This window comes from Psammomys obesus, unplaced genomic scaffold (assembly GCF_907164565.1).
Source record: "Psammomys obesus unplaced genomic scaffold, mPsaObe1.curated_primary_1811, whole genome shotgun sequence".
Taxonomy (NCBI): domain Eukaryota; kingdom Metazoa; phylum Chordata; class Mammalia; order Rodentia; family Muridae; genus Psammomys; species Psammomys obesus.
In genome coordinates this window covers 2,794,628-2,820,276 of record NW_026596051.1, presented here as the reverse complement: position 1 = coordinate 2,820,276, position 25,649 = coordinate 2,794,628, and the positions used below count along the sequence as shown (strand labels likewise).

Below are 25,649 nucleotides of genomic sequence, written 5' to 3'. Positions count from 1 at the left end.
CACTGCTGTGGGAATGTAAACTGAGAGGGCCACTACAGAAGTCAATGTGGAGGGTCCTTGAAAGCCTAGAAGTAGATTTCAACCTCCTTCAAGAAGTAGATTTCAACCTCCTTCAAGCTACTTCAAGATTTCAAGTATAATTCAACCTAGAAGCTGGATTGAACGTATGGGTAATAAAAATGTGTTACATGCACCGCCATAAAAATAACACAATATTGACATTTTTAGGAAAATGGATCAACTATAGACAATTTTGTTAAAGCCAAACTCAAGAAGACAAATAGTCCTCATGCCTTCTCCTAAAAAGACATTAGGAAGTAAAATGGGGACTACAAATGAGGGAAAAGGAGGCATGAAAGAATGGAGGGAAAGGGGATGTGATGGACAGTATTCAACATGAAAGCTGAAGGACTGACTATTCAAGGGAAGGAATAATCAAATAGGAATACAGATGAGGGGACAAGAGAGGGCGCTGGGGGAGGGGAATGACAACAAAGTAAGCAGGCATGTGTGTGAAAATGTCACAATGAAGCTCATTGTTTGAAGGCTGAGAGAAATTAAAAAGATTGTGTGTGTGTGTGTATCAAATGGGACAAAATAAAAGGTATACTGAGTTAACCAAATGCATATAATTCACTGATATTTTCTTCAACTCCTGGGTTTTTGCTGGTCTAAGAGGCACAAGAACTCAGACATTGCCATGGGAAGTGGTAGAAAAAATAACAGGCAGTAGGAAGAAAAGAAATCTGAGAATGAAAATGAAAGTAATCAGAAGAGAGGGGGCGTGGCTCAGGGGCGTGGCCCCAGCTCACATACGCTCAGGACTTCTATTTGGATGGATTTAGCAACCCCGTAATCTCACCCCGGCAGGGTCATAGTAATGCAGGTACGCTGGGTCTTCTCTCAGAATGAACTTTCTCACTTTCCAGTTTTTCCTTCTGTGCCCCTGTAGGAGAAAGAAACGGTGAGCTGCTAGCATCACTGTATACACCGTGCTTGGTGAGAAGTCTGCTAGGATAAAAGAATGCCACGATGAATTACTGGGTCCTGAACCATGTCCTCTTCAGGGAGACAGCACCAAGACCCATTAATAAGGCAGATGCTCGCGAACCAAGCGGATACGTTTAAATATTTCTCTGCTGCTGTCTTCCAGCTTTAGAATTAGGTGAAATGGCACACCATCATGTGTGACACGCTGAGCAGTGCTGGGCATATAACTTGGGTCAAGACATCGTCCTGTTCTTTGAGGAGTTTGTGATCCGTATGGCAAGAGGCTTTGCCGAAACTCAAATAAAATACTAGGTATACATGGATTTCAAAAGAATTAAGTGAGAAATACGTAATTGTAGACATGGGCTATCAAACAAAGCCTAATAAAGATGCCGATTGCTCTCTCCCTCTGCGTGTGTATGTACATGTGTGCATGCACATGAATATATACCTATGCAGGTGTGTACATATATGTACATATGTGTATGTGTGTGTAGGTTAGCGGTCAACCTCATTTGCCATTCCTCATAATTTTTTTTTTAATTTGCTCCCAAGAGATTCTGATACGAACCAGGGTTACTCATGAGCTAAAAGACTTAAATAGGCAAGCATACGGAAAGCTCGGCAACTCGGGACTCTGCTTGGCGTGGGCTACACACACCGCTTTCCTTATGATGCACTTGGTAACGGCATTCGCACCTGCCTGGAGCTGCACAAACACCCGACTCTAACCAGAAGAAGAGGTCCCTCTTCCCCCAGCGGCCCTTGGGACTTCCCTTTCGTGGTTGCTTTCCACTCTAACATGTCCTGAACCATCTGGGAGACCCAGAGACAAGAGACAAATGCAACTTGAGCAAACTTTGAATTTGTACACAAGAAGTGCATTTTTAGGGCAAATCTTCTATCATCATGCCTATAATTTTGAATCAATATGATTAAATTCATGCATTATGGCAAAAACACATGCAATTAAAAAAAAAACTTAGATAACCCAAGACCCAGGCTTGACAATCAAAACAGAAGCACCTAAACCACACCCCCTAGAAGCTAGTACTTCCTCTTTCTGTACATGAAAAGAAGCTACACTGTGGATACCTGAAATTGCACATAGTACACACACACACACACACACACACACACACACACACACTTGTACTGTGCCTATGCCCTCAAACAGGATCTGACCCTATCCTACTATTCGTACAAAGATGGCCTCATGCCATAGTTTTAGCTCTCATCATGTATCACCACAGTCTGGAATGGTACCTTGTTCTAAAAGGTTACCAGAGAATGTGGCCTGTTCCTATTTTCTGGTCACCATAAAGTACTTTACCATGAAATATCTTTATCTTTTGAATGGCATCTCTTGGCCAACTTATTTCTTCTTATTAAGGAAAGGGAAATATTTTCTTAAAACACTTTGTATCATTATTACATTGGCAAAAGAAGCATTTCACCATTTCTAGCGGCATTTTCTGCCTGTCCCAGTCCTAATCCAACATTACCTTCATCATCTACTAGGCATTTTGTCTTTCACTTTGTGGGTTTCATTTCCTTCTTTGTTATTGATCAAATAAGCTAAATACTATTTGATGACGTTGTCTCTTTTATTTCTTTTTTTCTTTCTTTCTTTTTTTTTTTTTTGTCTTTTTAAGATAAAGTCTCACTATTTAGTTCGGGCTGTCCTTGATCTCACAGCAATCCCTATGGCTGACTTTATATTGCAGGGATTATAGATAAGCATCAACATCCCCAGCTCACATTGGCAATTTAGAAAAAAAAAAAAAAAGTGAAAGTTGTGAAAAGGGGGAATACCAGAGTAAAATAACGGTAGGCACTCACCTGCTTCAGCAAACAACCCTGCTTGATGATAACCCCTCTGAATTCTTCTCTCAAAATCACGTCATCATCACTGGAATTCTCATCACAGAAGAACCCACTGTCTGGCTGTTGGGAAACCATACAGCAGGTTCTTACGGGCCCAAGCATATTGCTGTCCACACCCCTCCCTGCTGCTCCAGGTATCCCGATCTCAAGCTCTGAGATTACTCTGGCTTTGCAGTCTAGGCCCTCCCCATTTTCTCACTCCTGGATCCTGCTCCAGCTGTGTCTCTATTCAAGTGTGATCGGATCAATATCCTTTTGTTTTCTATGACTCCCCAGGCTATATCATAAATCTGCCTCAGTCTTTACGAGGCGTATTTCTCACTTCAAAGTCTTTCTTGTCATGGGACTTTATTGTGACATCTTTAAAATCAGGGTAACAACCTTCTGATGCAACACTCTCCACCATGATTTGTCACTCAGCTCCTCCATCTGTCTCTGACCTTGAGAGAACCAAGAGTACATGCACCAACTCAGCCCCTGAGGTCAGGATAATTGATGGATTTTCAGAGTTATAAGAGAGTAACAAGCCACACAGAGGAGGAGCTGCTGTGAGAATTTAATTTAACACCCTTCATTTAAATGGCTATAAAAAACTAGACCAAAGGTCTGAAGCGTGAAAAAAAAAAAAAAAATACTGCTAGTAGAACTTCACCAAAAGTGAAATGAAACACCGCCTGGGATGTTCACTTCATTTGTATAAGAAAGATGGTTCTTAACTTAGCTTTCCTAACTTCTACATTCTGATCCAAATGTAGAAACAAAACTGTCAAAAATCCCCCTAGAAAGCCACAGTTGCTGAAATTTACCATGGGAGCCCAAGTTCAGCTCATGTTACAGAATATGAGTTTAGCAATCTTGGCAAACATAAGCAGCATACAAGGTGAAAGGAGGAAGTGCATACAGAAGGACAGTGCACACTTCGGTATATATTTGAACACAGACAGCTCCTCGCTCTTGTCATCCCGTGGTCAAGCCTCTGAAAAGGACATCATGGCAGGAGGGGAGCTGTTGCCTTTCCACTGCTGTGTTCCCTTTGTCTAGGACATGTGCTAAGCAGGGGCACACAATCTACTTTTCTAAATTAACGATTACTTGGGACAGTGATTCTCACCCCTTGGGTCATGACCCCGTTGAGGGTTGAACAAACATTAGGTGACCCTTAAGACCATTAAAAAAAGAGAGAGATTTACATTAGATTAATAACAGTAGCAACATTATAGTTATGAAGTAGCACTGAATGCAATTTTGTAGTTGGGGATCCCACAACATGAGGAATTAAACGGTTGTAGCATTGGGAAGGTAGAGAACCATTCACTTAGAATAAAAATGAAGGAAATAAGATTTCAAAGGTGAGTTAGAGAAAACTATTTAAGTAGACAATCATTTTCTTTAAACTTCACCCATTTGAGGGAACAGCTATTAAGTCTAGAAACTGCTGTTGCAATAGAAGGTTTATGGGCCTCATGTCTTCATAGCTTCTAGTTATGTGTGTTTAAAATATTTGTTTCTTTCTGTGTGAGAGAGAGAAAGAGAGAGACATGAGAATGTGCATGCCACGGAGTGGATACGGAGGTCAGTGTGAAGTGTTGCATCTCTGAAAGAAAAGGCTTTCCCTAACATGTTCTCCTCCAGCTGCTGGGCAAGTTTCCCCAGGGAAAAAGTAACAACTCTCCTCTGTCTGAAGATGGAAATGTTTTCCCAGGTGAAAGTGTTACAACTGTGCTCTGGCAGGGTGAACTTTTCCTAGTGAAAGCTGCACTCCAGCAGAAGTGTTACAGCTCTGTTCCAAAAGGTATCCTGGCAGACGAAAGCCAGCGTCTGTACAACAAACCTCACACAAGACATTTATTGGGAGAGAAAACCACAGAAGGGTGACTGCCTCTGCTCAGGTGAGAATCAGCAGGGAACTGGGCAAAATAGGGCTTACATAGGGTTTTTTGCAAGAGAGAGGGGAGGAGCGCTTCCTAAAATGGCCTAGGATTGGGGGGATTATATGACCTGGTCCTTGGGGAAGACTCAGGGATTGTGCAGGGCCTAGCCACTCTCCAGCCTCAGGGCTGGGAACTGCCATTGCAGCTATTATAAAACAACCCTTAAGGCTGTTAGGGGAGTCTGGGGGGCAGGGAATGACCTCTGGAGCTCCTCAGGTGGGGGCCTGACCAATTTCCTGTCTTTGAGGGTATACAAAGTTTACAGGTATTCAGAGTTGAAGAAATCTACAGCAGAAAAGGCTTTCTCTGTCTCTTGAGTTAGTAGTGACAAGCCAACACCCAAAAGACAACTTGAGGAGTTGGTTCGCCCCTTCTACTGTGCAGGTTCTAGGGATTGAACCCAGGTCATCATGCTGGGCAGCTAGTACTTGTGCCCAGTACTTAACACCAGCTGGATGTTAACATTTTGTCTTCTCCAGCCTTCTTTTCCTATCAGTTCTCTTTAGGACTAGAAATTGTTTGCACATAGATCTATAAACTGATATCCATAGAAAATCTACCCTGATCCTATGTCAGGAAGAACAAGTGGGTAGCTTTCCACACTTACAAAGTAGTAGAAAGCATCAGGGTTGTCCAGGAAAGGGTTTTCAGCTATTCCATCTGCTGCATTCTTGGACAGATCCCCAGCAGGCTGCAGGTACCCTTCACTGAGCAGGGATGCAGAGATCATGAGGCCTTCCTGGCGATTCCGAACTGACTTGTTAGAAACCAGCCAGTCAATGACACCACTACCTGGATGAGAACATCAGAGGAAAAAATAACTCTCTTTCCCAAGCCACAAGCCACTGACTACCACCCACACACTGGTTGCGGTACACACAAGTGTCCATCTTGTCTCACCTTACTTGTTACTCCAAGAAGGAAAATTAAAATTAGTGAAGATGATACTTGGAAACAAAAGGAATCATGCAAAAATTGAAGCACACATACATATATATGCAGATATATATGTATGTAGATATACATATATACTTACACAGCTCTTAAATATATAAATTATCTTTACTAAGTCACACATTTATTGAGCTTGTATATGATACTAGGTTACTACATGCAAGATGCAAGATAGTAGGGGGCAGATTCCTTAGTGAAAATGTAAGCACTACATTTATAGAAATTTGCTATAATGTATGACTAGGTCAAATCAGAAAATGATTCATAGAGAAAGTAACTGTGCTGAGACCTGAAATATGAGAAGGTGTTTGCAAGCATTTGAGATGGGAGTTGAGAATCTGGCATAGACAAGGAGCAGCACATCACTGGCCCTGACAACACAGAAGGCAAGAGGAGACCGGGGGAGAAGGAAGACTGGGGCAGTGAGGAGAGTCTGCTGGCAAATTAAGGAATGTGTAGTGTAGAGACACTTCAGATTTTAATTATCAAATGGCATGTATGGGATGTGTGTCCTAAATTAAAACTTGATTACATTACTTGTATCTATTGTATCTCTTGCCACGCCTTTCAAAGAGTCTGTCAGGAAGGTTGAGTAGTAATTTTATTTAGCTTTTATCGCAAGAGAAAATAGCACAGCAAATGAAATGAAGAAAATCTATCGGGGGGGGGGTATTAGCAAGCCAAAAATGAAAGCTTTGTATCCATAAAGAGTATTCTTTACAACTTCAGCCAGTGACACCCAACATGGCAGCCTACTAGTCCTGGGACATCGGAGCTGGAGCCCTGGGTATGGGGCACATAAAAGAGCCGTGACCCACATCAGAGAATGAGCCCTCTGTGAGTTTCACACGTTAAAAACAATGTACCCCCTTCTCTTTCTGTGAAGACAAGCATTTCTGCTTTCAATCCTCACTACCCTGCAAAAGAGGTAGCAATTACTGACTCCATTTGAAAAATAAGAAACTTAAGACTCAGAAATTTAAGACTCAGGGAGTTTTGATAACTATGGGCCTCGGATGCATATGTCCCGGGCCCTCATTTTGTACCCTCTCACACAGAGTAGGTGTGCAGAAGTCTGAAAGACAACCTCAGCCCAGGTTCTCTGTCGTGATTCTCAAGGCGCTCCACTGCTTGCGTGGACTGCTTCCCAGTCTCTGCCTCTCATCTGAGACGACCTGACTCTCACGAAGACTCCACTCATGGAGGGTTCTAGAACCTATTACCATTGCCCATGGGAAGGACTTGAGTTTTAGTGAATATTCTGGGACTCGGGGATACATTCAACAGAAAATAAGTCTAGGACAAATCTGGCAGCCAAGCCTACATAGAAACCCCTTCTTGTTCCTTTGTGTGGGGCTCTCATAGTGTCCCAGCCCCACAGCCTTAGGTCCCGCCTTGCTTTTGTTGTTTTCCTCAGCAGCTTGATGCCGAAGCTAGGTCTTGACCTGATGCTAAAGGTCTACTGGCTGCATTCTCTGAAACCCACTCCTGTGAGACACTGCTCCACCAGTAGTGCAAATCACACCCTCTCCTCCTCACCTTTTGACTCTGACCTAAGACATTCTTGTGGATTTCCTGTGGATCTAACATCTTCTCAGATACTTGAACTGCTACAATTCCTCCAACGTGTGTTCCAGTGGCATCTCTTGAAAACATGTTCACTATGCTGAGTGTCTGGCACACTCACTCACAAGCTATATCTCCTGTTCTGCTTTCTGGGAAGAGCTGGCAGCTCTTCCAGGTGGTCAGTTTATGTCTAGATGCATATTCTGCACATTTCAACCCATAACGCATCATCGGAAATCTTCCCCATAAACTCCATCTACTGTGAAGTCAAAGTGAGGCACCACTTTCTATTCACCTCAGTGACTTAGTTTTCTCTTTTCCAAATTTATGGTGCCATTTCATGGATGTATAACATCTTTAACCATAACAACCATTTGAAAGCTTAGCACTCAGAGTGCTTTGTGTGTGTCACGTGCTGTTCCGCTACAAAACAACAAGCATGGGAAGTGGGTGAACTGTGGTTCTCCCCATTGTAGAGACAGAAAACACAGAACGACCAGCTTATTAGCCTAAGGTTTTTGGGTAGTGAGTTGCAGATCCAGGGATTGAAACCAGTGTGTTTCTAGTGAATGTGTTTTCACTGATTTACTACACGGCTTAAACTGATAACAGCTAACACCTTACTGCGAGCAGTGTCTGACACCCCTAACATTATTATTTAGATTTTATACTATGTAGCCCAATTCTTGTTTACCATAGTGTATTGCAGCATATTGAGCTGTGCCTTTTTCCAGTACCTTTTCAACATAATGCCAAATATTGGGGCAAAGAGAAGCTTCATTGATATAGCTGTGATTCTAAAGTCTTACCCTGAAAAAAAAGCAAAGGCTTTTCTCCCCTTATTTCTGTTTCCAAACAGGCAGAATTCTGCTCTCCTATCCATCACTCTGCATTCCACAATCCTGTGCACCTACTCTGCACTCCACCCCAGCACACCCAGATCCTATGCGAGAATGCCACATTTCCTCCTCATTGCCCACTTTGGGAGCACACATCATTTTACCTGTGAAGCAGTGATTAAAAACCTTCTTGTCCTTCTCCAGATTCAGTTCCTTTATTCCTTTTTCAGGGTCTTTCATAGACAGATACAAAGCCCTGCACACAGAGAGAAGCAGATGTGAGGAAAAAAAACATTTCAGAATGCTGAGCCACCTAGATAGGCCTCTCCACAAGCCAAGTGTCCCCCCCCCTCCTTAAAGTAGCCCTGAGCCTAACCTCTCTTCCAGGCCAGCAGTAGTTAAAAGGCAGACTTCTAACCTGCATAATCACTTAGCCTGCAAAGCATCTAGCAGACGTACTCCATATCTCTTAAATTCTTTAATCTCTTTGTTGATTTCATTGGTCCTGACATTTGCCAAAGGTTAAGCGTTCCCAGGGCTAATTTTGTAGGAATGGCCCTGTAATTGTTTGGACCTGGCATGTCCTCCAAATACCTGTGCCTTAAATACTTGTGCCCCAGCTTGGTGCCATTCAGAGGTGGTTTAAGCTTCAGGAAATGTGGCTGGGGAGGGGACTGCTCTTTTAGTAAAGTGCTTTCCAGGGAAACGTGAGGACCTGAGTTTGGATCCACAGCACCCACAGAAATAACAGGACACAGCAGCTTGAGACACCCCCGCACTATTTGGGTAAAGATAGGAAGATTCCTGCAGGCAGGCTGGCCAGCTAAAATAACTGAGTCAGTGGGCTTTGGGATCAGTGAGAGACCTTGTCTCAAAAGTAAGATGGAAAGCAATTGAGAAAAATACCTGAAATCAGCCTCGAGCCTCCATCCAAATGCACCTTCAACCATATGCACATAGACCCACATATAGGTACACACACACAGACACACACACACACACAAATGCAACAAGTAAATGAAAGTTTTTCAAGTTACTGTGGACATGCTCTTGAAAGATATATGGAAATGCAAGTTCCTTCTTTCATATCCCATGCACAAGTGGACAGATATGCTATGCTATTCATACCTGCCATGATGCACTGCCCCTCCCCGGGGACTTAGAGCAATAGGTCAGACTATGCACTTTGACCTACAATAAACTCCCCTTTTCTAAACTGATTCTACATTTTTGTTTAAGCAATAGAAAGATAGCACAAGTCTCCCAAGGTTTTCAGGAGGCCATTTTTTTATAGGCAGTTGCTGTCAAGAAAGGGATTTTTTTTTTAGCTTATCTTTTTTTCCAAAAATAATGTAAAATAGTGAGCTCTTACTTTTTGTCCTTGGAAAACTAAACTAAAAATAGCCTCATCAGAATAATTTTAAATCTCTGTGGTTCCTTGTACCTTGAGCATCTTTCCAACTTGGTTCCAACAGCTCTAGCCAGTCATATGTCTGAAGCCAGCAGCTATGGTTAGATCAGATTTCTCGTCATGGGTCCTCACTCAGGTGAAAGAAGCGCTAAGTCTTGTGAAGCTTAAAAAAAGTCCATCCCTGTGACATGCCAACCCTTAGATTAGTCATAAGGGTTGTATGTTGTGTATGCCCTCTTGGAGACTGCTTTCAACTCCACCCTATGTGAACTGGATTCTTGACAGACATATTAAGCAGCCAACATGGGATTCTTTCTAATGAGTATCTTGTTTCAGGCCATGCTTAACACAAAAAGCAAATCTACCAAGAAAAATGACACCCCTGGAGAAAGAAATACTCATGATTAAAGGTGACATAAACAACCTTGGAAGAACCCCATTCCCAGTCCCTATCAGGGCCCAGGATAACCTGTTGTTCCCTGGCCAACTCTATGTTACAAATCACTTGCATTTCCAAGTTCTCAATAGCGCACATGAGAGGCTGCTCATCGATCCAGCACACAAAGACTTCCGCCCAGGCCGAGTGCTCACCCTGACTGGCCATTCCTGACAGGGGCTAAAAGCATGACTTTGAACTTGAAGCTTTGTCTGCTTGGATGCATGCCCCAGCCTTTCCCTTTCTACCTACAAAATTTTAAATGGTCTCTCAGGACTAACTATAGATGGCTATTTTATAGATAAAACAATCACTCTATTGCCCTCTTTCATGTTTCTCCACCTTCTCTCTTCTCTTTCTCTTATTCCAGAGTCTCTGTCCTCTTCTCTTTCATCTCCTCCTTCTTTTCTGTCACATTTTTGTCTTCTCTCTTCTTTCTTGCCTGTATCTCTCTTCTCTCCTCTTTATACACCACAGGCCTTTCTCCTCAGCTACTAGGCCTTGAAGACACTGCAACCACGTCTTTGGGACAACCTTTCCAGTCTACCATGAACCACAGCCTACAGTAGCAAAGGTTCTGTGAGCTAGAATTAGAAAGCAAAATCAAAGGGTAGTGAGAAGGAAACTCAGAACATTACCCCAAGTCAATAGTCTCTGGCAGACGAATGGATCTCCTTGTGGACTTTCTTGCAAACTTCTGGCCTCCTTCAATGCATTTAATGGCTTTCTTGATGTCCCGAACCCAAGCATCCCTCTCCTCCAGGAAGGCTGCCTGGAAGAAGTGGTCCTGCTGTTTGTTTGTAGTGATTTTCAACACAAACTGAAAATCAAAACATATTCCATTAGAAATGACTCCTCTCAAACTCTAAGGCCCCTCATGAAACAGCAGTTGACACAAACTTATTCTGGCGAAGAGAAAGCTCAATGTCAGGGTAACAAGTGATTTTGACAAGAGGGAGCATTTGTTCACAAATCACTGCTAACATCAGATAGACTCAGAGGTCAGCAGGTTACACAGCGAGGCCCATAACCTGAGCCTTAAGGGAGCTAGGAAAGGCAGAATTTGAAAAGAACATCCAAGGTTAGCACATGACACAGGGTCATTGTGGCTTATGATATCAACTCACCATCCTTTTGCCAAAGTCTTGACAGGGGCTAGTGAGAGTGCTTCCTTTCAGGGGGATCATTCCCTTGGGGCTGTTGTCACTTTTCTTCTTATAAAACTCAATTCCATCTTCTAACAGTACAACCCACATGGGTTTCCAGGTGTTAAACACACTTCCCTGTAATAACAAGAAAGAGCTGAGAAGCTAGAGTGGAGAGGACGATTTGTGGCCTGTATTTTTCACTTCACAGAGAAGAGTCATACCTGCTTGGAGTTGACTTTAAAGTGTTTTTGCAATAATCTCTGTTGACTCAACAGTTTCCCCAAAGTGCTGACTTTTGGGGACGCCATTCTATTTCCTACTGCTGAGGAATGCTTGAGCTGGCCATTCTCTGCATGCCCTTTCAAACTCTGCTGCCTCTCTTTGTTTCTCACCTCTCCTCTCCATCCTTAAGGCTCAGCTTAGGGGCTAGCTGGTAAAGGCGTTCCACACTGCCCTTTGTGGGCTTGATCTGAAGGTCACCTTCCTCTTTCCTCACTGGTTGGCTTTTGCATCCTAAAACTTGGCTGCATGCTTCTTTTATAGTCAGTCCAGGGTAGCTTTCTGCTGCTGTGATAAAAATATGCTGACCCAAAGCAACCTGCTAATGGAAAGGTTTGTTTCAATGAATAGTTTACCATCCACCATGGAGAAAAGTTGGGCAGGAATTGAAGGAGAGACCGTGGAGGAATGCTACCTCTTGGCTTGCTTTCCCTGGCATGTCCCATTATCTTTCTTGGGTTCTGCATTTCCAGACTGAGCTCTTCTACACCAGTTGCCCACAGACCAGTCTTATGGAGGCAGTTCCACAGGTGAAATCCTCTCTTACCAGATATATCTAGGTTTGTTTCAAGTTGAAACCTAATCAGCACCTGCAGTTAAATTGCCTTTGTAGGGTTGTCTTTCCTTGCCAGAAACCAACGTTATTGGGTTCTTTCACTCATTCATGTCATTGACACATAGCTGATGTTTATTAAAATGATGACAGAAAAGACTCTTTTCCAAATTGCCAAATGCTAGCATCCGTCACACTTTACTGGGAAAAAAAAAATATGACTAGTCCTTCTCATTGTCTGCTTTGTCATCCAGAGCCTTTACCTTTCACCACCCATTAGCTAAAAACCACATTCTTACCCAACTGCTATGAGTAGGAACTCTTCTCTGTTTCATTTTTAAATGTTAGTGTGTGTGTGTGTGTGTGTGTGTGTGTGTGTGTGTGTGCATTCAGTGTCACAGCATAGGCATGGTGGTGAGAGAACAACCTCTGTGGGGATTAATTCTCTCAAAATAAAAACCTTTTCAAAGAAATACATATGGCTGCCATTTTTAATTTTTTTTCTTTCCACAAGGTAGGCAGATACACTCTATAAAGTAGAGTTTGTGAGACTGCTCAGCAGATAAAGGCTATTGTTGCCAAGCCTGATGACCACACATGGTAGAAGGAGACAACTAACCAACTACTGGCCGATAGGACTTAAGGTCCACTCCATATGTGTAAAGACATGTCTGGTACTGTGAATCTGACCAAGAACCTGTGGGTGAGCTCACAGGCCCCAGGGTTGAACCTACTAAACAGACTAAGTATCAGCCTGCTTCTAAATTTGTGTCTCTCTTCCTGTAGATCTGTGAGGTCCTCAGGCCACATCAGAGAACTCTTTTGCAGTGGACAGTGGCTCCTTAGAAACAGACAGCTGGTTAAAGTGCAAAGACCAAGTGTCAGTAGCTGTTCAGCCGCAAGTGGAACATTGATGTCACACCACCTCTACTCAAGGCTCAGGCTTCCCTGTAGAAAAGGGGGTGGGAAGATGAAAGAGCCTGAGTTCACAGAGGACTAGAGGAAAACAGTGTTCTTTGAACATTATAGGGACACTGAACTGAGCTCACAACAGCTGTGGTTGCCTGCAGAAGACATTAAAGAGATCAAGCCAGGCACCGTTCTAGTTTAGAGTGGGAGGAGTTCACAAGTCTCTGCCCAACTGGTGTGTTATAGACATTCTGTGACTTCTCAGTAGGAACCAGTTTTCCTTAAAGGTGTGGCCACTGGTAGGTGAACCACACTCTGCTTGATGGCTCCACACCCAGGAAAATATGGGTAGCATAAATTAGAGTTAATGGGCAGAGAGAGAGAGAGAGAGGAAGAGCAAGGATATGGAGATAGGTCTGGGAGGGGTTAAAGAAGGAGTAGGGTGGGTATAATGAAAACACATTGTATGAAATTGTTAGAAGTTTAGTAAAATTATGTTTTTAAATTAACCATTGTGCTAGACCAAGGAAGTCCTTTCTGGTCTCTATGCTCAAGGGGGTTAGAAAGTAAGGCAACTGGTTCTTGGCCTGGATCCTTTGACACACAGTGATACCCTGTGTGACTGCCACAAATACAATTATCAACCATTTCCCAGCAGATCCTGCTGTGTTTCATGAAACACAAAGTCCAGTTGTCAAATGGAAAATTACTTATGCAAAGAGGATGATAAATGGTGTCATTTTGCTTGTTCAAATACTTCCTTTATTCTAGTCCTGAAATAATTTTTCTGCTAAAATGAACTATCTTTTTCCACCCTGAAAGCAAAACTGACCAGACTAACAATGATTAGCCTTTTCCAAATATGAACATTGATGATACATAAAATAACTTTAATTAAATTCTTTCCTGGCTTACAATTTCAATTATTTTAATTTATAATCCATATATCCTACAAACTAATAAGTAAAAACAGTCCAATTTTTAAATGGACAACAGCATTAAACGGGTATGCCATTCATGAATGCATCCAAAATCCCACAAAAAAAAAAAAAATGTTCAACATCATTATTCATTGGGGGAAGAGAGATTCAAACAACAGTGAGAAATTGCTATGCATTCAGTGGAGCACCTAACATTCATAAAAAGTGAGAAAAGCCTCACTGGACAAAAAGGCGGCCTAGCTGGAACACATGCCTGATGCCCGTAGAAAAATGTCTGGCAGTTCATGTGAAAGCTAATGTGGAGTCATTATGACAAGAGGCAGCAGGTGTTATATTGTTATATTGCCACTTATAAAAATGTAACTTTCCTCCAAGCTTGAAAGTGGTGTGATGAGTAATGATGATGGGATTTTAGCCTTCGTTGTCCGCTATGCAATTGCTACAAGCCACCAGTTTGTCACTCAGACAGCGTAATTAGCCCCTACTCTTGTTGTTGCCTATACATTTCCCTTTCTGTCCTCAATCTTCTGTTCACCCAAAGAATAAACCTGAGAAAGAAATGACTTCTCAAAGTACATCTTGCTCAGGCACTGTGAAACTCGGACTGGAATCCTGTTTTCTTAATTCCTCATTAATGCTTTTTCCCTCCTCCTCAGATGCCATCTTCATTCATTAAGCAGTTCATGAGTAACTGCTTAATTCTGGAATCTGAATCAATTGTGTGTGTGTGTGTGTGTGTGTGTGTGTGTGTGTGTGTGTGTGTGTTGGTGGTGGTGGTGGTGGTTTTTTGGTTTTGTTTTGTTTTGTTTTGTTTCAAGACAGGGTTTCTCTCTGTATCCCTGGCTATCCAGGAACTCACTCTGTAGACCAGGATGGCCTGGAACTCAGAAATTTGCCTGCCTCTACCTCCCATGTGCTAGGATTAAAGGCATGTACCACCATAGCCCTGCCTAGATCAATTTCTTGATACAATTTAGTAAGATTCTATGGTAGATAGATGATATTCTTCCAAAATGATGTCTGAGAGTAACTTTGCTCCAGATTTTTTGTGTTTTTCTTTTTCAGGTTTTGTAATAAATATGTTTTGTTTTGAGAATGGAACCTACATCTAAAAATGGAATTTATTTGTATGTCATATACACCTTTTACATATAGTTAAAAAGAAATTTTATATAATATTTTAATGATTTTGTGCATGAAACAAAAATATCTAGCAATAGATAGGTTTTAGGTTATGAGTAATATTTAGTTTTCCCAGTGAATAACTGGTCATCCTCATAGGACCTGCTATAATATAACTCAATACATTATATGACACCAAAAGAAATTATAAAGGATAAGACATACATGATAGTATTTAAAATGAATTTTGTATATTTTTTAAATACTTATAAAAACTGAAAATAAACAAAATTTCATGATATCTATAATATACTATCATTGACTTAAAAGTTAATGTTCTTAATATGTACTATTAAAATTCATTAGAATAAAATATATATGTGTAATTTATTTATACATGTGTAAGTATACAAAGTATTACATAGAGAAAGAGTTTTTTTAAATAGAGAATAATAAGAGCAATTGATTTTCAAAAGAGTTACTTAGAGCCTGATAAACAGCATGTACTTTAGTCGTGTTGGATTCGAGCTGGAAGCCTAGAGAAACTCACTTCAGATACAGTGTCTTAAAACAAAAGCTTTATTTTCTGAGCTAAGGCAGGCAGTCTGTTTGGGATCAGGACTGCATTGTTTATGGGAATCTGTGTTGTATATTTAAAGGGTGAAAACCGCAATTAGCTCAGATGGGGGGTGAGGAGAAGAGGGGGCTCAGTGGAACAGGGTAGTAGTCATCACTGACTCAAGTTATTTTTGCTGTGTAGACAAGCAGTTCTAGCTGAACTTGGTCCCAAGGTAAGTTTATGGTTAGGGCCAGCTGCACTTATGGTTGGGGAATTTCTGGGAACAGCAAGGCCACGGAGTATGTAGAACATAAACATGGTTTTTAGTAACTCTGACCTTGTACAGAATTATTTTTTTCTTTATCAGCAACAAGTTGAGATGATATGGCTGTTAGGCCTGAAACAGAAATGGCTATAGTTATGGTACCCAAAAGGAGCAGGCCTCATCATTAGCAACCCAAGGAATTTAAGCTGAAATTAGTTAAGACAATCTTTCTAGTAAGATTTTTTTTAAATATCTATAAAATATATTGATGGAAAGTTTGGATATGAAGCCAAAAGAGCTTTGAGTCAGAAGTTTGATGCCATATGTCAAAAAGCACCACACTTGTCACAGGCTGTAGAGACAGGGCAGACCCTAAGGTGGAGGGGGCATTCTGTCTCTAAGATGGAACTATCAGCAGATGACTGCAGACATGAGCTGGTCTATCTCAGACCCAACACTCATTAGAAATATCACTTAAGCACATTTACTTTAAACCTCATTTTCTACATCAGGAAAATGGAGGTAATAATATCTACATCTTAGTTGTTGTTTGGGGATTAAATGAAGCTGCCCATGTACATTGCTGAACATGATATCTGGCATCTAGAAACCATTGCTTAAATACGGCCAGTTATGCAGTTCAGTTTACAAAGCCAAGCCAAATACCCAGCCTAGATGTCCATTACCAGCTGAATAAATAAACACGCATACACAATATTACAAAGCTATAAAGAAACGTGAAAACATGGCACCTGCACAAAGTGGAAACAACTAGAAATTACTGTGTTAAGTGAAATAAACTAGATCCCCCAAAGTATCATGTGATACCTAGATTGACAGTTACATATGTGTGTATGTATATACATATGTATGTGTGTGTTATATGTGTGAGAAAGAAAGAAAAATAGTGAGAGAGCATATCATGAAACTAGAAAAGACACTGTTAGAAGGGAGGAAGAAACAGCAAGAGAACTGTGAAATAAAGAGAGTTAATAGAAGGGTGACCAGCTGATGGAAGGGAACCAGCTGGAGGCTGTGATAGGGCACTAGGATGGGGATAAGAGAGGAAATGAATAAGAGCAAAGTACAATGATGCGATGACACAAATGTATGAAGATGCCACTACTCTGTTTGCTAGAGTAAAAAAAAAAAAAAAATCATTTAAAAATACCTGTGCATGGAGGGCTCACTACTCTTGAGCTATGGAATACTGGGTGAATGAGCTTGAAATCACTGAAATAATGAAAACAGAAAGTCGAGAAATGTATCGAGGGCTGGAGAGATGCATGAGAGAGTAAGTGCCCTAGCTACTCTTACAGAAAACTTTCTGAACATCACAAAGCAAATGAATAGGTCATTGCTTCAAAAACACATAGATCTAAATGTAAAATGGTGGGGCATTGCACAATTTATCCTTAATACTCTGGAAATATTAAAACGGATTACATTAAGTATTCTAAGAGATATATCTGAATAAAAAAAATAATGCAACAAAGCATTATAATAACTTTAAGAAAAAGAAAGAAGTGAACTGTTATTAAGTCCCGCCAAAGAGATAGATGAGTACTGTCATGCAGTTGAAAGATGATTAAGTTGTTAAAATATATTCTTTTAAATGTGTAGGGAATACTTCTAAACCACATTTTGCTAGGCAAACTTAAGATGTAAATTTAAAAGGCTAATTTTAAGACTGGTCAGGAATTCTTTTCCAAAGCTTCATTTATCAGCCAGTGCATAAGTGTGTCTCAGGAGGGATGAAGTTCTCAGAATGAAAAGGAAGTCATGTTGGACATGGTGGAATTTGCCTGTAATCCCCAGCTGGAGAAGGCTAACAATTCTGAGGGAAGACTGAATTTCATAGTGAGATCCTGTCTGAAAGCCAACATCAAAACAATATTTTTAAAATGTGCGAGCCTTTCGAAAGCAACTAAAGCTGAAAGGCCACCTGACGCTAATGGCTTCCGACCTTGAGCCTACTTATGTTCTACTTATCATATTTGTTTCAGTAACAAGCATATTTTAGGAATTTTCATACTAACTCTAGCATATCATCCCAGGACTGAATCACTCAAAGCTGAGGTCTAAAAACAGAGAGGAATCATAACTAATATGTCAGGAAAGAATACTTCCTACACCTTTTCTCCTCCCTTTGGCTATCAGAGGACCTCCAGCAATTAGGATTTCCCCCAGGGATCCTATGCTGGGGGCTGGGGACAGAGAGAGGCAGATTGCCAGCCCAAGGAGAAACTTTACAGCCTAGAAGAGATTTCACACAATTCTGACAACAGGCTATCTTCCAGGAGGTCCTGCGATCCCGACAAATATGGTTGAGTGATAGCTGCAGTCAGTGACGCTGCTCAGTTGTGAATGCTTTTCGAATTATCCTGAACCTCAGGTTACTGCATGAAAACAGACTTGGGCCTGTTCCTCCTTCCACTGAGCTGCTTTTCACAAGTATAGACTGCTAATTCTACAAATTCTATGCTTCTCAGTGACCAATGCTTCATGCATGGACCCTGATAGCTAAAATTAAATGGGGCCTGTTCAGAGGATAATGCTATGATGGTACTATCTCTCCAGGAGAAACTGAATAATTTAGCCCAACAAGAAACAGGCAAAATAGATAAGTATTTTCTTCAAAAGTGTTTAATTTTAGGATTTCTGTTATTGTCGGTGGTGGTGCTGTGGTTGGTTTTGGTTTTGGTTTTGGTTTTAGTTCTGTTTTGTTTTGTTTTATTGAGCCAGCCCAGGCTGGCCTCAAACTCACTACTTAGCTGTGACCTTAAATTTATCATTGACTTTTCTCCATCCACCCCTCCAGAGTGATGGGATTTAAAATGTGTGCTGCTACATGCCTTTTTTTTTTTTTTTTTTTTTTTGGTTTGAGATGGGATTTCTCTGTATTGCTCAGAGTAGCCTTGAACCTGAATCAATGCTGCTGCCTCAGCCTCTTGAGTACTAGGATTATAGGCAGGCATGAGATACCACACCCAGCTTCTAGATTGCTTAGAAGATCCACTAGGTAAAAGTTTTAGAGAACATTTTTTTTTTTTTGCATCAACCAAAGGAAAAAAAATTTTAACTTGTGAGCTCTCTATCAAGAGAAGTGTTGGCTACTAGTTGAATATTAATATATAAATCAAAATGGAAAAGGCACAAATGAGAATCTCGATTACTGCTTCACATCCCTAGATTCTACAAATCATATTTGTCCTGTGGCACTGCCATACCTTCAGTCCTCAAACACTAGATCACCCTGACAGGCCCCGCTCTTCTCCTTTCATGCAGAGTAGAGTTAGCTGCCAGGAGCATGTGTTTCGGGTCACGTAAGGCCAGTTTAGAGGAGCTCTCTTCCCCTTTCTGAATACCTTGAATGTTACTACAGTATGGAGCCCTGATTCTCTGGTCGCTGTAAGCCTAGTTTAGGCATATTTCTCCCTTGAGAAAAGTTGAGCCCTGAAATGATAGAACATGGTTTAAGATTAAGACCTGACCTGCGTGTTGAGAGTATAGAAATGAACAAGATGCAGTCTCCATTCTCAGACAGTTCAGATCTAACAGAAGGGAGTACCGCCTCTCGTCCGCGCGTCCAGCTTCACTGAGGGAAGCCAGGACTGGAGGCTCCGTGCTGAGGTAAGCAGATTGTGCTCAGGGCCTTCCCAGACACTTCCTGGAATGAAGATCTCTTCTAACTTCCTCTTTCCTTCAAACTTCTCATTTCATATGCTGACAGAGAGCTCAAATTCAAAGAATTCTATTATGGTCAAAACTATGTAAGAACTGTGTATAATTACACTATTCCCCCATACCTATGGGGAACTTCATTTCAGGTGAGGTTATATTAAATCAGTCTTCTACTTGTATTGCATTATTAATTGTATCATCTAGTTTCCTACTTGTACAACTTCTCAGAGACTTGTTTTATATTGTACATAAGCCCTTTGGAAGCAAGGGAATGAGCCTATCCAGTAATATACTTTTATATAACAAATTCTATCAACTTGGACTTTCCCTAACAAAAACACATTAAGTAAGCTGCGTGGTTTACAACCCGATCTACTGAGTTTTAGATTTCTGCTCATATTTTGCCTTTGTCTTTTTCAGGTTCCATGACCTTAAACAAACTGTTCATTTTTCCTAACATCAAAAACTCGTTTTGCTCATAAACATTAAAGCATATGATACACTTAAAAGATATTAGAACACTGTCAGCTTCTGGAAGGGCCTCAGAAATGGCCACAATACAGACAGATCTGAGTCCAATTGTATGAGTAATACAGTGGGAACGATTCCGGCCTGAGAGTCTCCTTGGTCCCATCTATCAAAGAAAAGAAATCTTTGGAAAAGAAGATCACTGCAGTTTGAACCCATAAGGACCACATGAAAATTTGTTACAGCAGTTACTCACAGGTTTGGGTTACTCTGGAGCTATATTCCTGGTTTCCCATAGTTTATTTTGGGGTATCTTAAACAAGACCCTCTGCCTCTCTACCTCCATTTCCTCATCTTCAAAATAATGGATAATTTTATGGTTTCCTAGGGTTATTATAGGAATGTTCTGTAAATGCACTGATGCACTGAATGCTCAGAACTGCCCCTAACTTGGTGAGCACCCCTAACTTGTGAACCACCATGAGAAAGAAATGCAAAGTTCTGGGGATTATTTCATTCTCTTCAGAAGAAAACATGGCTCTGGGAGAGAATTCTTGGACAAAATCCTCAGTCTGTTCTGCTCTGTTCCGTTCTCTCTTGATCACAGATGTACCCACTTCTAGTTCATTACCTGCTTACCTTGACGATGTCATACATATAATATACTTTGATCAACACACCTTCCCAGGTCAGCCTCTTCTGTGTCCCTACTACTTCCACCAAACCCCTTCTTTCCAATACCAGCTCTATACTGGACTCAACAGTATATACCTTCTGCTGTAAGTTTGTGGAACACCCTCCCAGTCCCCTAATTTTGTCTTTCTCGCCACCCTGGTTTCTGGGCTGTCTATCAACTTCACAAGACATTCAAGTCTTGTGTGGTTGTTTGAGTCTGTCCTTCAGTACTTAGTGTTTGCTGGGCTTTTGTCATGGAAACTAGTTTTTGACAATGAGAGATATAACATGGAGGAATATTCTCTTTTTTAAAGTTATGGTTGTAAGAACACCCAATTCATTTGTATTCAAGGACAACCAAAGTATTTATTTTCTCAAAAACTGTTCCCCCAATCAGAAAGAAAGAGAGCTGAAATTATTAAACCCAATATTATTTGCTATACATCTTTGCCTTTCAGAGCACTATGGGGTCATGAGATGGGGGCTTTGCTATTAGGCAAGCCTGAGTTTGAACCCCAGGTTATCCCTTTACTGTTATTTGATAATGAGCAAGTCACCTGCTCTCTGTGAAGTGTTAGGGACTGAAGAAAGAGCATGTTGGCATAGTAGCCAGCTGTACCTACAAGGCCACAGTGGTCCTTAAAATAATCACAAGTGACAAGACTCAGAGGCAAGGAGTGCTATTTAGAATGAAAGGGTTGAGAATGACAGTCACATTTTTTTTCTCCCCTTCTTAACCACAATCTCTGTTTAAAGATCTTAGCCAGGAGGGAAAAGAGGAAACATAAAATATGAAATGTGGACGGTTATCTCTAACAGAAACATGGGCTTTATGAGATGGCTCAGTAGGAAATGCACTTGATGCCAAGCCTGATGACTTGAGTCTAATCTCCAGGAACCACACGGTGGAAGGGAAAACCAACTCCTGCAAGTTGTCCACTGACCTCAGTATACATAGTGTGGGCACATGCCTGTACACACACACACACACACACACACACACACACACACGGGGGGGGGTGATGGGAGGGAGAGAATAAAAAAAGAGGATGAACAAAGAAGAAATATTTTAAAGTTTATGCCATTGGCCATCAACCCAAAGACTTGACAAAATTCTTACATCAGCACTTTCTGTTGTTACATTTTTTTCCAACCAAAATACACTAATTCAAAAATATATTTCATAAGACATACAAGAAAGCCACATTTTAATTTCTACCCTAGAATCATGAACTCTATAAAAGACAAAAGCAAAGAGAAGGAAATCACTTTCATTAGTATTACTTGTCTTGCTTTCGTCTGAGCAGCCACACTCATGGCTTCAGGATCTCCACAGAAGTAGATTTTCGTGGAGTTTTCCTAAGGATTTGGAACCATCACACATCTCACAGGGTGTTGCGGCATATGTGCTTTCTGATATCAATCTTCACTACCCCAGTATTATAGGATCCTAGATAGATAGATAGATAGATAGATAGATAGATAGATAGATCTTTAACTCACATTGTATAACTAAAAATCAATCTTAAAATATAAAGAGGTTAATAATTTTGATGACTAATTAGGAAATCCTAGTTTCAGGTTTACGCCTGCAACTGACAAAAATGCCAAATTAGAGGGTTGGAGGTACAGCTCAGTAGTAAAGCACTTTTGCCTAACCATATGTGAGGCACTGGTTTTGAGTTCCAACACTGAAAAAAAATTCAAACAAAAGTAAAGTGCCAAATTGGAGAATCTTAGTATCCTACAAGAAGGAGTGTCTAAGTGGCCCTGAGGAAATGCAAAACATGAAAACAAGCATATTAGATTGAATGTAATGTACATTCAAGTGTAATATTAATTGTGCATATTCCCACAATAGTTATGGGAGATGAACATTGTAAAAATGTCAATGTGCATTTTCACTATACTCTCTTCTAGAGTCTTTCCTAGATTGCCACTTGTTGGCCATAATCTGAGAGAATTACCGAGACTAATATAAAGCTATTAAATCCAGGAGCTTCACAATGTTGGAGTGCCAGCACTCCAACTTTCTAGTGAAAAGGCCTCACTTATTGCAGATTGGATCGACTACATTCTTGTAGTTTTGTAAATGTAAAATATAAGCACACAAACGCAATTTTGTCATTTTGCATTAAAACAAAGCCTGGCCTGTGAGGTGACTCAGCAGTTACTGGTGTCTGCCAGAAACCAGAATGGCCTGGATTGAGAACTGACTCCAGCAAGTTTTCCTCTGACCTTTACACACACATCATGGAAGTTATGCACCCACACAGATCCACAGACACAGAGGAACACACACACACACACACACACACACACACAATACTATTCAGTTCAGTGTGATCAGGAAAGAGATCAGCCAACAGTTCCTATGACTCTCAGAGAGGGAGTAGAGGGATGCTGGTTACCAATAATCTACATCCAGCTTTTTCATTTAGAAAGGATGTCTCAAACTTCAGCTAGCTTAAGAGGATACACTACAGGCCCCTGTATCCCTCAGCACTAATTCATAACTCTCGCCAGCACAGATACACTGTGAGCGCTAATGAAGATTAGCTTCACCCTAAGGTGCAAAGCAGAGAGCTCCGTCCCCAGGAGTGAGGAAGGGCGTCTTTCCTGACTCTATCACACCCTCATGCCTTAACTTCTTAGTCTCTTCACAGAAAAATTGAAGTGTCTTTCCAACCTGAAATAAGAATGGATGCAGGCCACAGTGTGTACAATTTTGTGTCCATAGAGCATTGTAAGAGAAAGAAAAGAAAGAACTTAATGCTCTAAAATCAAATTGCAGCAGCAGGGCGAGGTTCTTCATTCCTGCAATCCCAGGGTTTGGGAGACTGAGTCAGGAGACTTGCCACCAGTTCAAGGTTGGCCCTGGACATACAGTAAGAGCTCTAAAGTAAAACTCAATCTCAAAATTCGATAATTAGCTAGCCTGGATTGAGCTGACTTTAAGAAAAAATAAGTCACAGTGTCTGCTCAGTTTTCAAAAAACTGCTCGTGAATTTAGTCAGAGCGACATTTGTGAGCCCCTGAAACCCTCCTGGCTTCATGTGAGTGTGTCTCTACAGAGTATTGCCCACAGGATGCCAGCAGCCCCTATGTGTGAATCTACCACACAAGAAACTTTCACAACTCAAAGCACACAGCAGCAGCAACAGCAGCAGCAACAGCAGCACAAAGACTAGAAACATGAACAAAATTCAAATTTCCATGACACTTAACAATTTTTAATATTCTCACATCCTCACTTTTGTTCTTTAAAATGGTATCTCTAGCAAATTGGTGGTCTACTATACAAATTTACTAAAGTTCTGGGTAAGAGGTAGCAGCCAACACCCGTTACCACCTCCAACCACCCTTACAGCCTTGAAACAAAAACGAAAGGTCTTACAGGCAGTAGGTGTAAGAAGGCCCAGGAAATTAGCCATATTATTTTGTCAGTTTATACTGTTATTCACTCCCACCCAGCCCACCCCTAATCCTTCCACCATCCTGGCAATTTAAATAAGAACTGAGCAGTTCTCCAGGCAACTTCTGGAACAAAAGAATTTGAGGGTTTGTTTTGTTTTTCCCCAGAAGGCAATGTGTAGCTGTTGCAAAGTGTTTTAAGTCATGGAAAAAGTAAATGTGGATTTTCACCTTCCACACCCTGCAGTCTGGAAGTCTCAGGCTTGCGAGGACAAACTGCTGAAGCCTGAACTTGATTCACTTTTAAGGCAAAAAGAGTAGAGGAACAGGTGGAAACAGCCCCACATCGACACACTGTCTGTATGATGCACTGTCTCATCCCAACCCAACAGATCCAACACGGAAGATCCCACAAAGGATGGGCAGGGTATGGAGCAAGCACCGGCCTTCTGCAAGCCCCATTCTTGATCCAGCCTTGTAAGTGGGCTCCTACTTACCTTCTTCACCAGGTAGCCCTCCCTGATCCTCTTTGGTTCCATGCCTGATGGACAGACAGCCGGGTCCACTCTTCAGACGCGTTATCTGAGGAGCTCAGTCTCCTCTGAGAGTCGAGGTGCTTGTGGGCTTTACACTGAGGTCTCTTTTGAAATTTCTCTTCTGCTGGTGACTACATGATGACATCCTTTTCCCCTCACTGGGGTGACAAGTCAGAAAAAGGAACTGCACAGCTGAACAGCCCATGATTTCCTAGTGCTGGAAATAGTCAAGTTCAGCTTAGTCAAATATTTACCCATGTGTAAACTCTCCTAAAAAAAAAAAAAAAAAAAAAAAAAGATGAGATGAATAATAAAACTTTATTGGTTGAATCTGTCCTGCTCTTGAGTTATTCTTGAAATAGTAAAAGTCCTTAATAAAAATGCCAAGAAGCTGTCTCCATCCACTCTGGCATGTACGCCAGCCCAGTCAGGTAAGTGCATGCCACCCTCTTCATTGTCTGCACATTCCTGAGGGACCCAGCTCTTCCAGGTAAGTAGATGGAACTGGGCAATAGTATATAAAGCAACCCAGCTCCAGAAAGACAAATGCTACTTGTCCTCTCTTATTTATTAGTCCTTGCTACAGAATTGAGTATGTCACCTGAAGTAATCATAGAAGCCAGGAAAATAGAAAGCGATCATGAGAGGGAGGGGGGACCATACACTCTAGAGATGGGTTTAATAGGATACAGGTGTTGTGTAAACAGGGACAGGGGAAAGTGGAAGAGGGGCTTTAACTGGGGAGAAAGGAGGAAAGGGAATACACAGGGATAGGGAGGACAGAGAAACAAATAACACTGAGGATGTTTGGGAAAGTGCTAGGGAAAACACTTTATACATCTATTTTTTAAAATACATGTATGTTGTGTGTGTGCATGGGCACATGTGCATGCATGAGTGTGTGCATAAGTGCTTGTGTGTGTGTGTGTATGTGTGTGTATGTGTGTATGTATGTATGTTTGAAATGGAGTTGTGCCACAAAAACCAAAGACTATCTATCAAAAACCCCAGTGCCAGGCAGGCATTGGAAAGCTCCCTTCAAATCGTTGGTCAGAATGGTTCAGAAAACTCTCAGAACAGTA

General features: G+C 41.3%; 1 protein-coding gene across 2 annotated transcripts in view; it reads right to left on the bottom strand.

Moving 5' to 3' along the window:
• Plek (pleckstrin) overlaps positions 1 to 24,707 on the bottom strand; it is a 42,085-nt gene extending 17,378 nt beyond the window's left edge. For both annotated transcript variants that reach the window (XM_055624340.1, XM_055624339.1), the window contains exons 1-7: positions 24,529 to 24,707; positions 11,142 to 11,297; positions 10,653 to 10,834; positions 8,332 to 8,423; positions 5,416 to 5,600; positions 2,833 to 2,937; positions 863 to 946 (exon numbers count right to left, since the gene is read on the bottom strand). In XM_055624340.1, coding sequence (XP_055480315.1) covers positions 863 to 946; positions 2,833 to 2,937; positions 5,416 to 5,600; positions 8,332 to 8,423; positions 10,653 to 10,834; positions 11,142 to 11,297; positions 24,529 to 24,570 — 846 coding nt within the window. In that variant the 5' untranslated portion in view covers positions 24,571 to 24,707. The remainder of the gene's footprint in view (positions 1 to 862; positions 947 to 2,832; positions 2,938 to 5,415; positions 5,601 to 8,331; positions 8,424 to 10,652; positions 10,835 to 11,141; positions 11,298 to 24,528) is intronic.
• Positions 24,708 to 25,649: the final 942 nt, after the last annotated feature.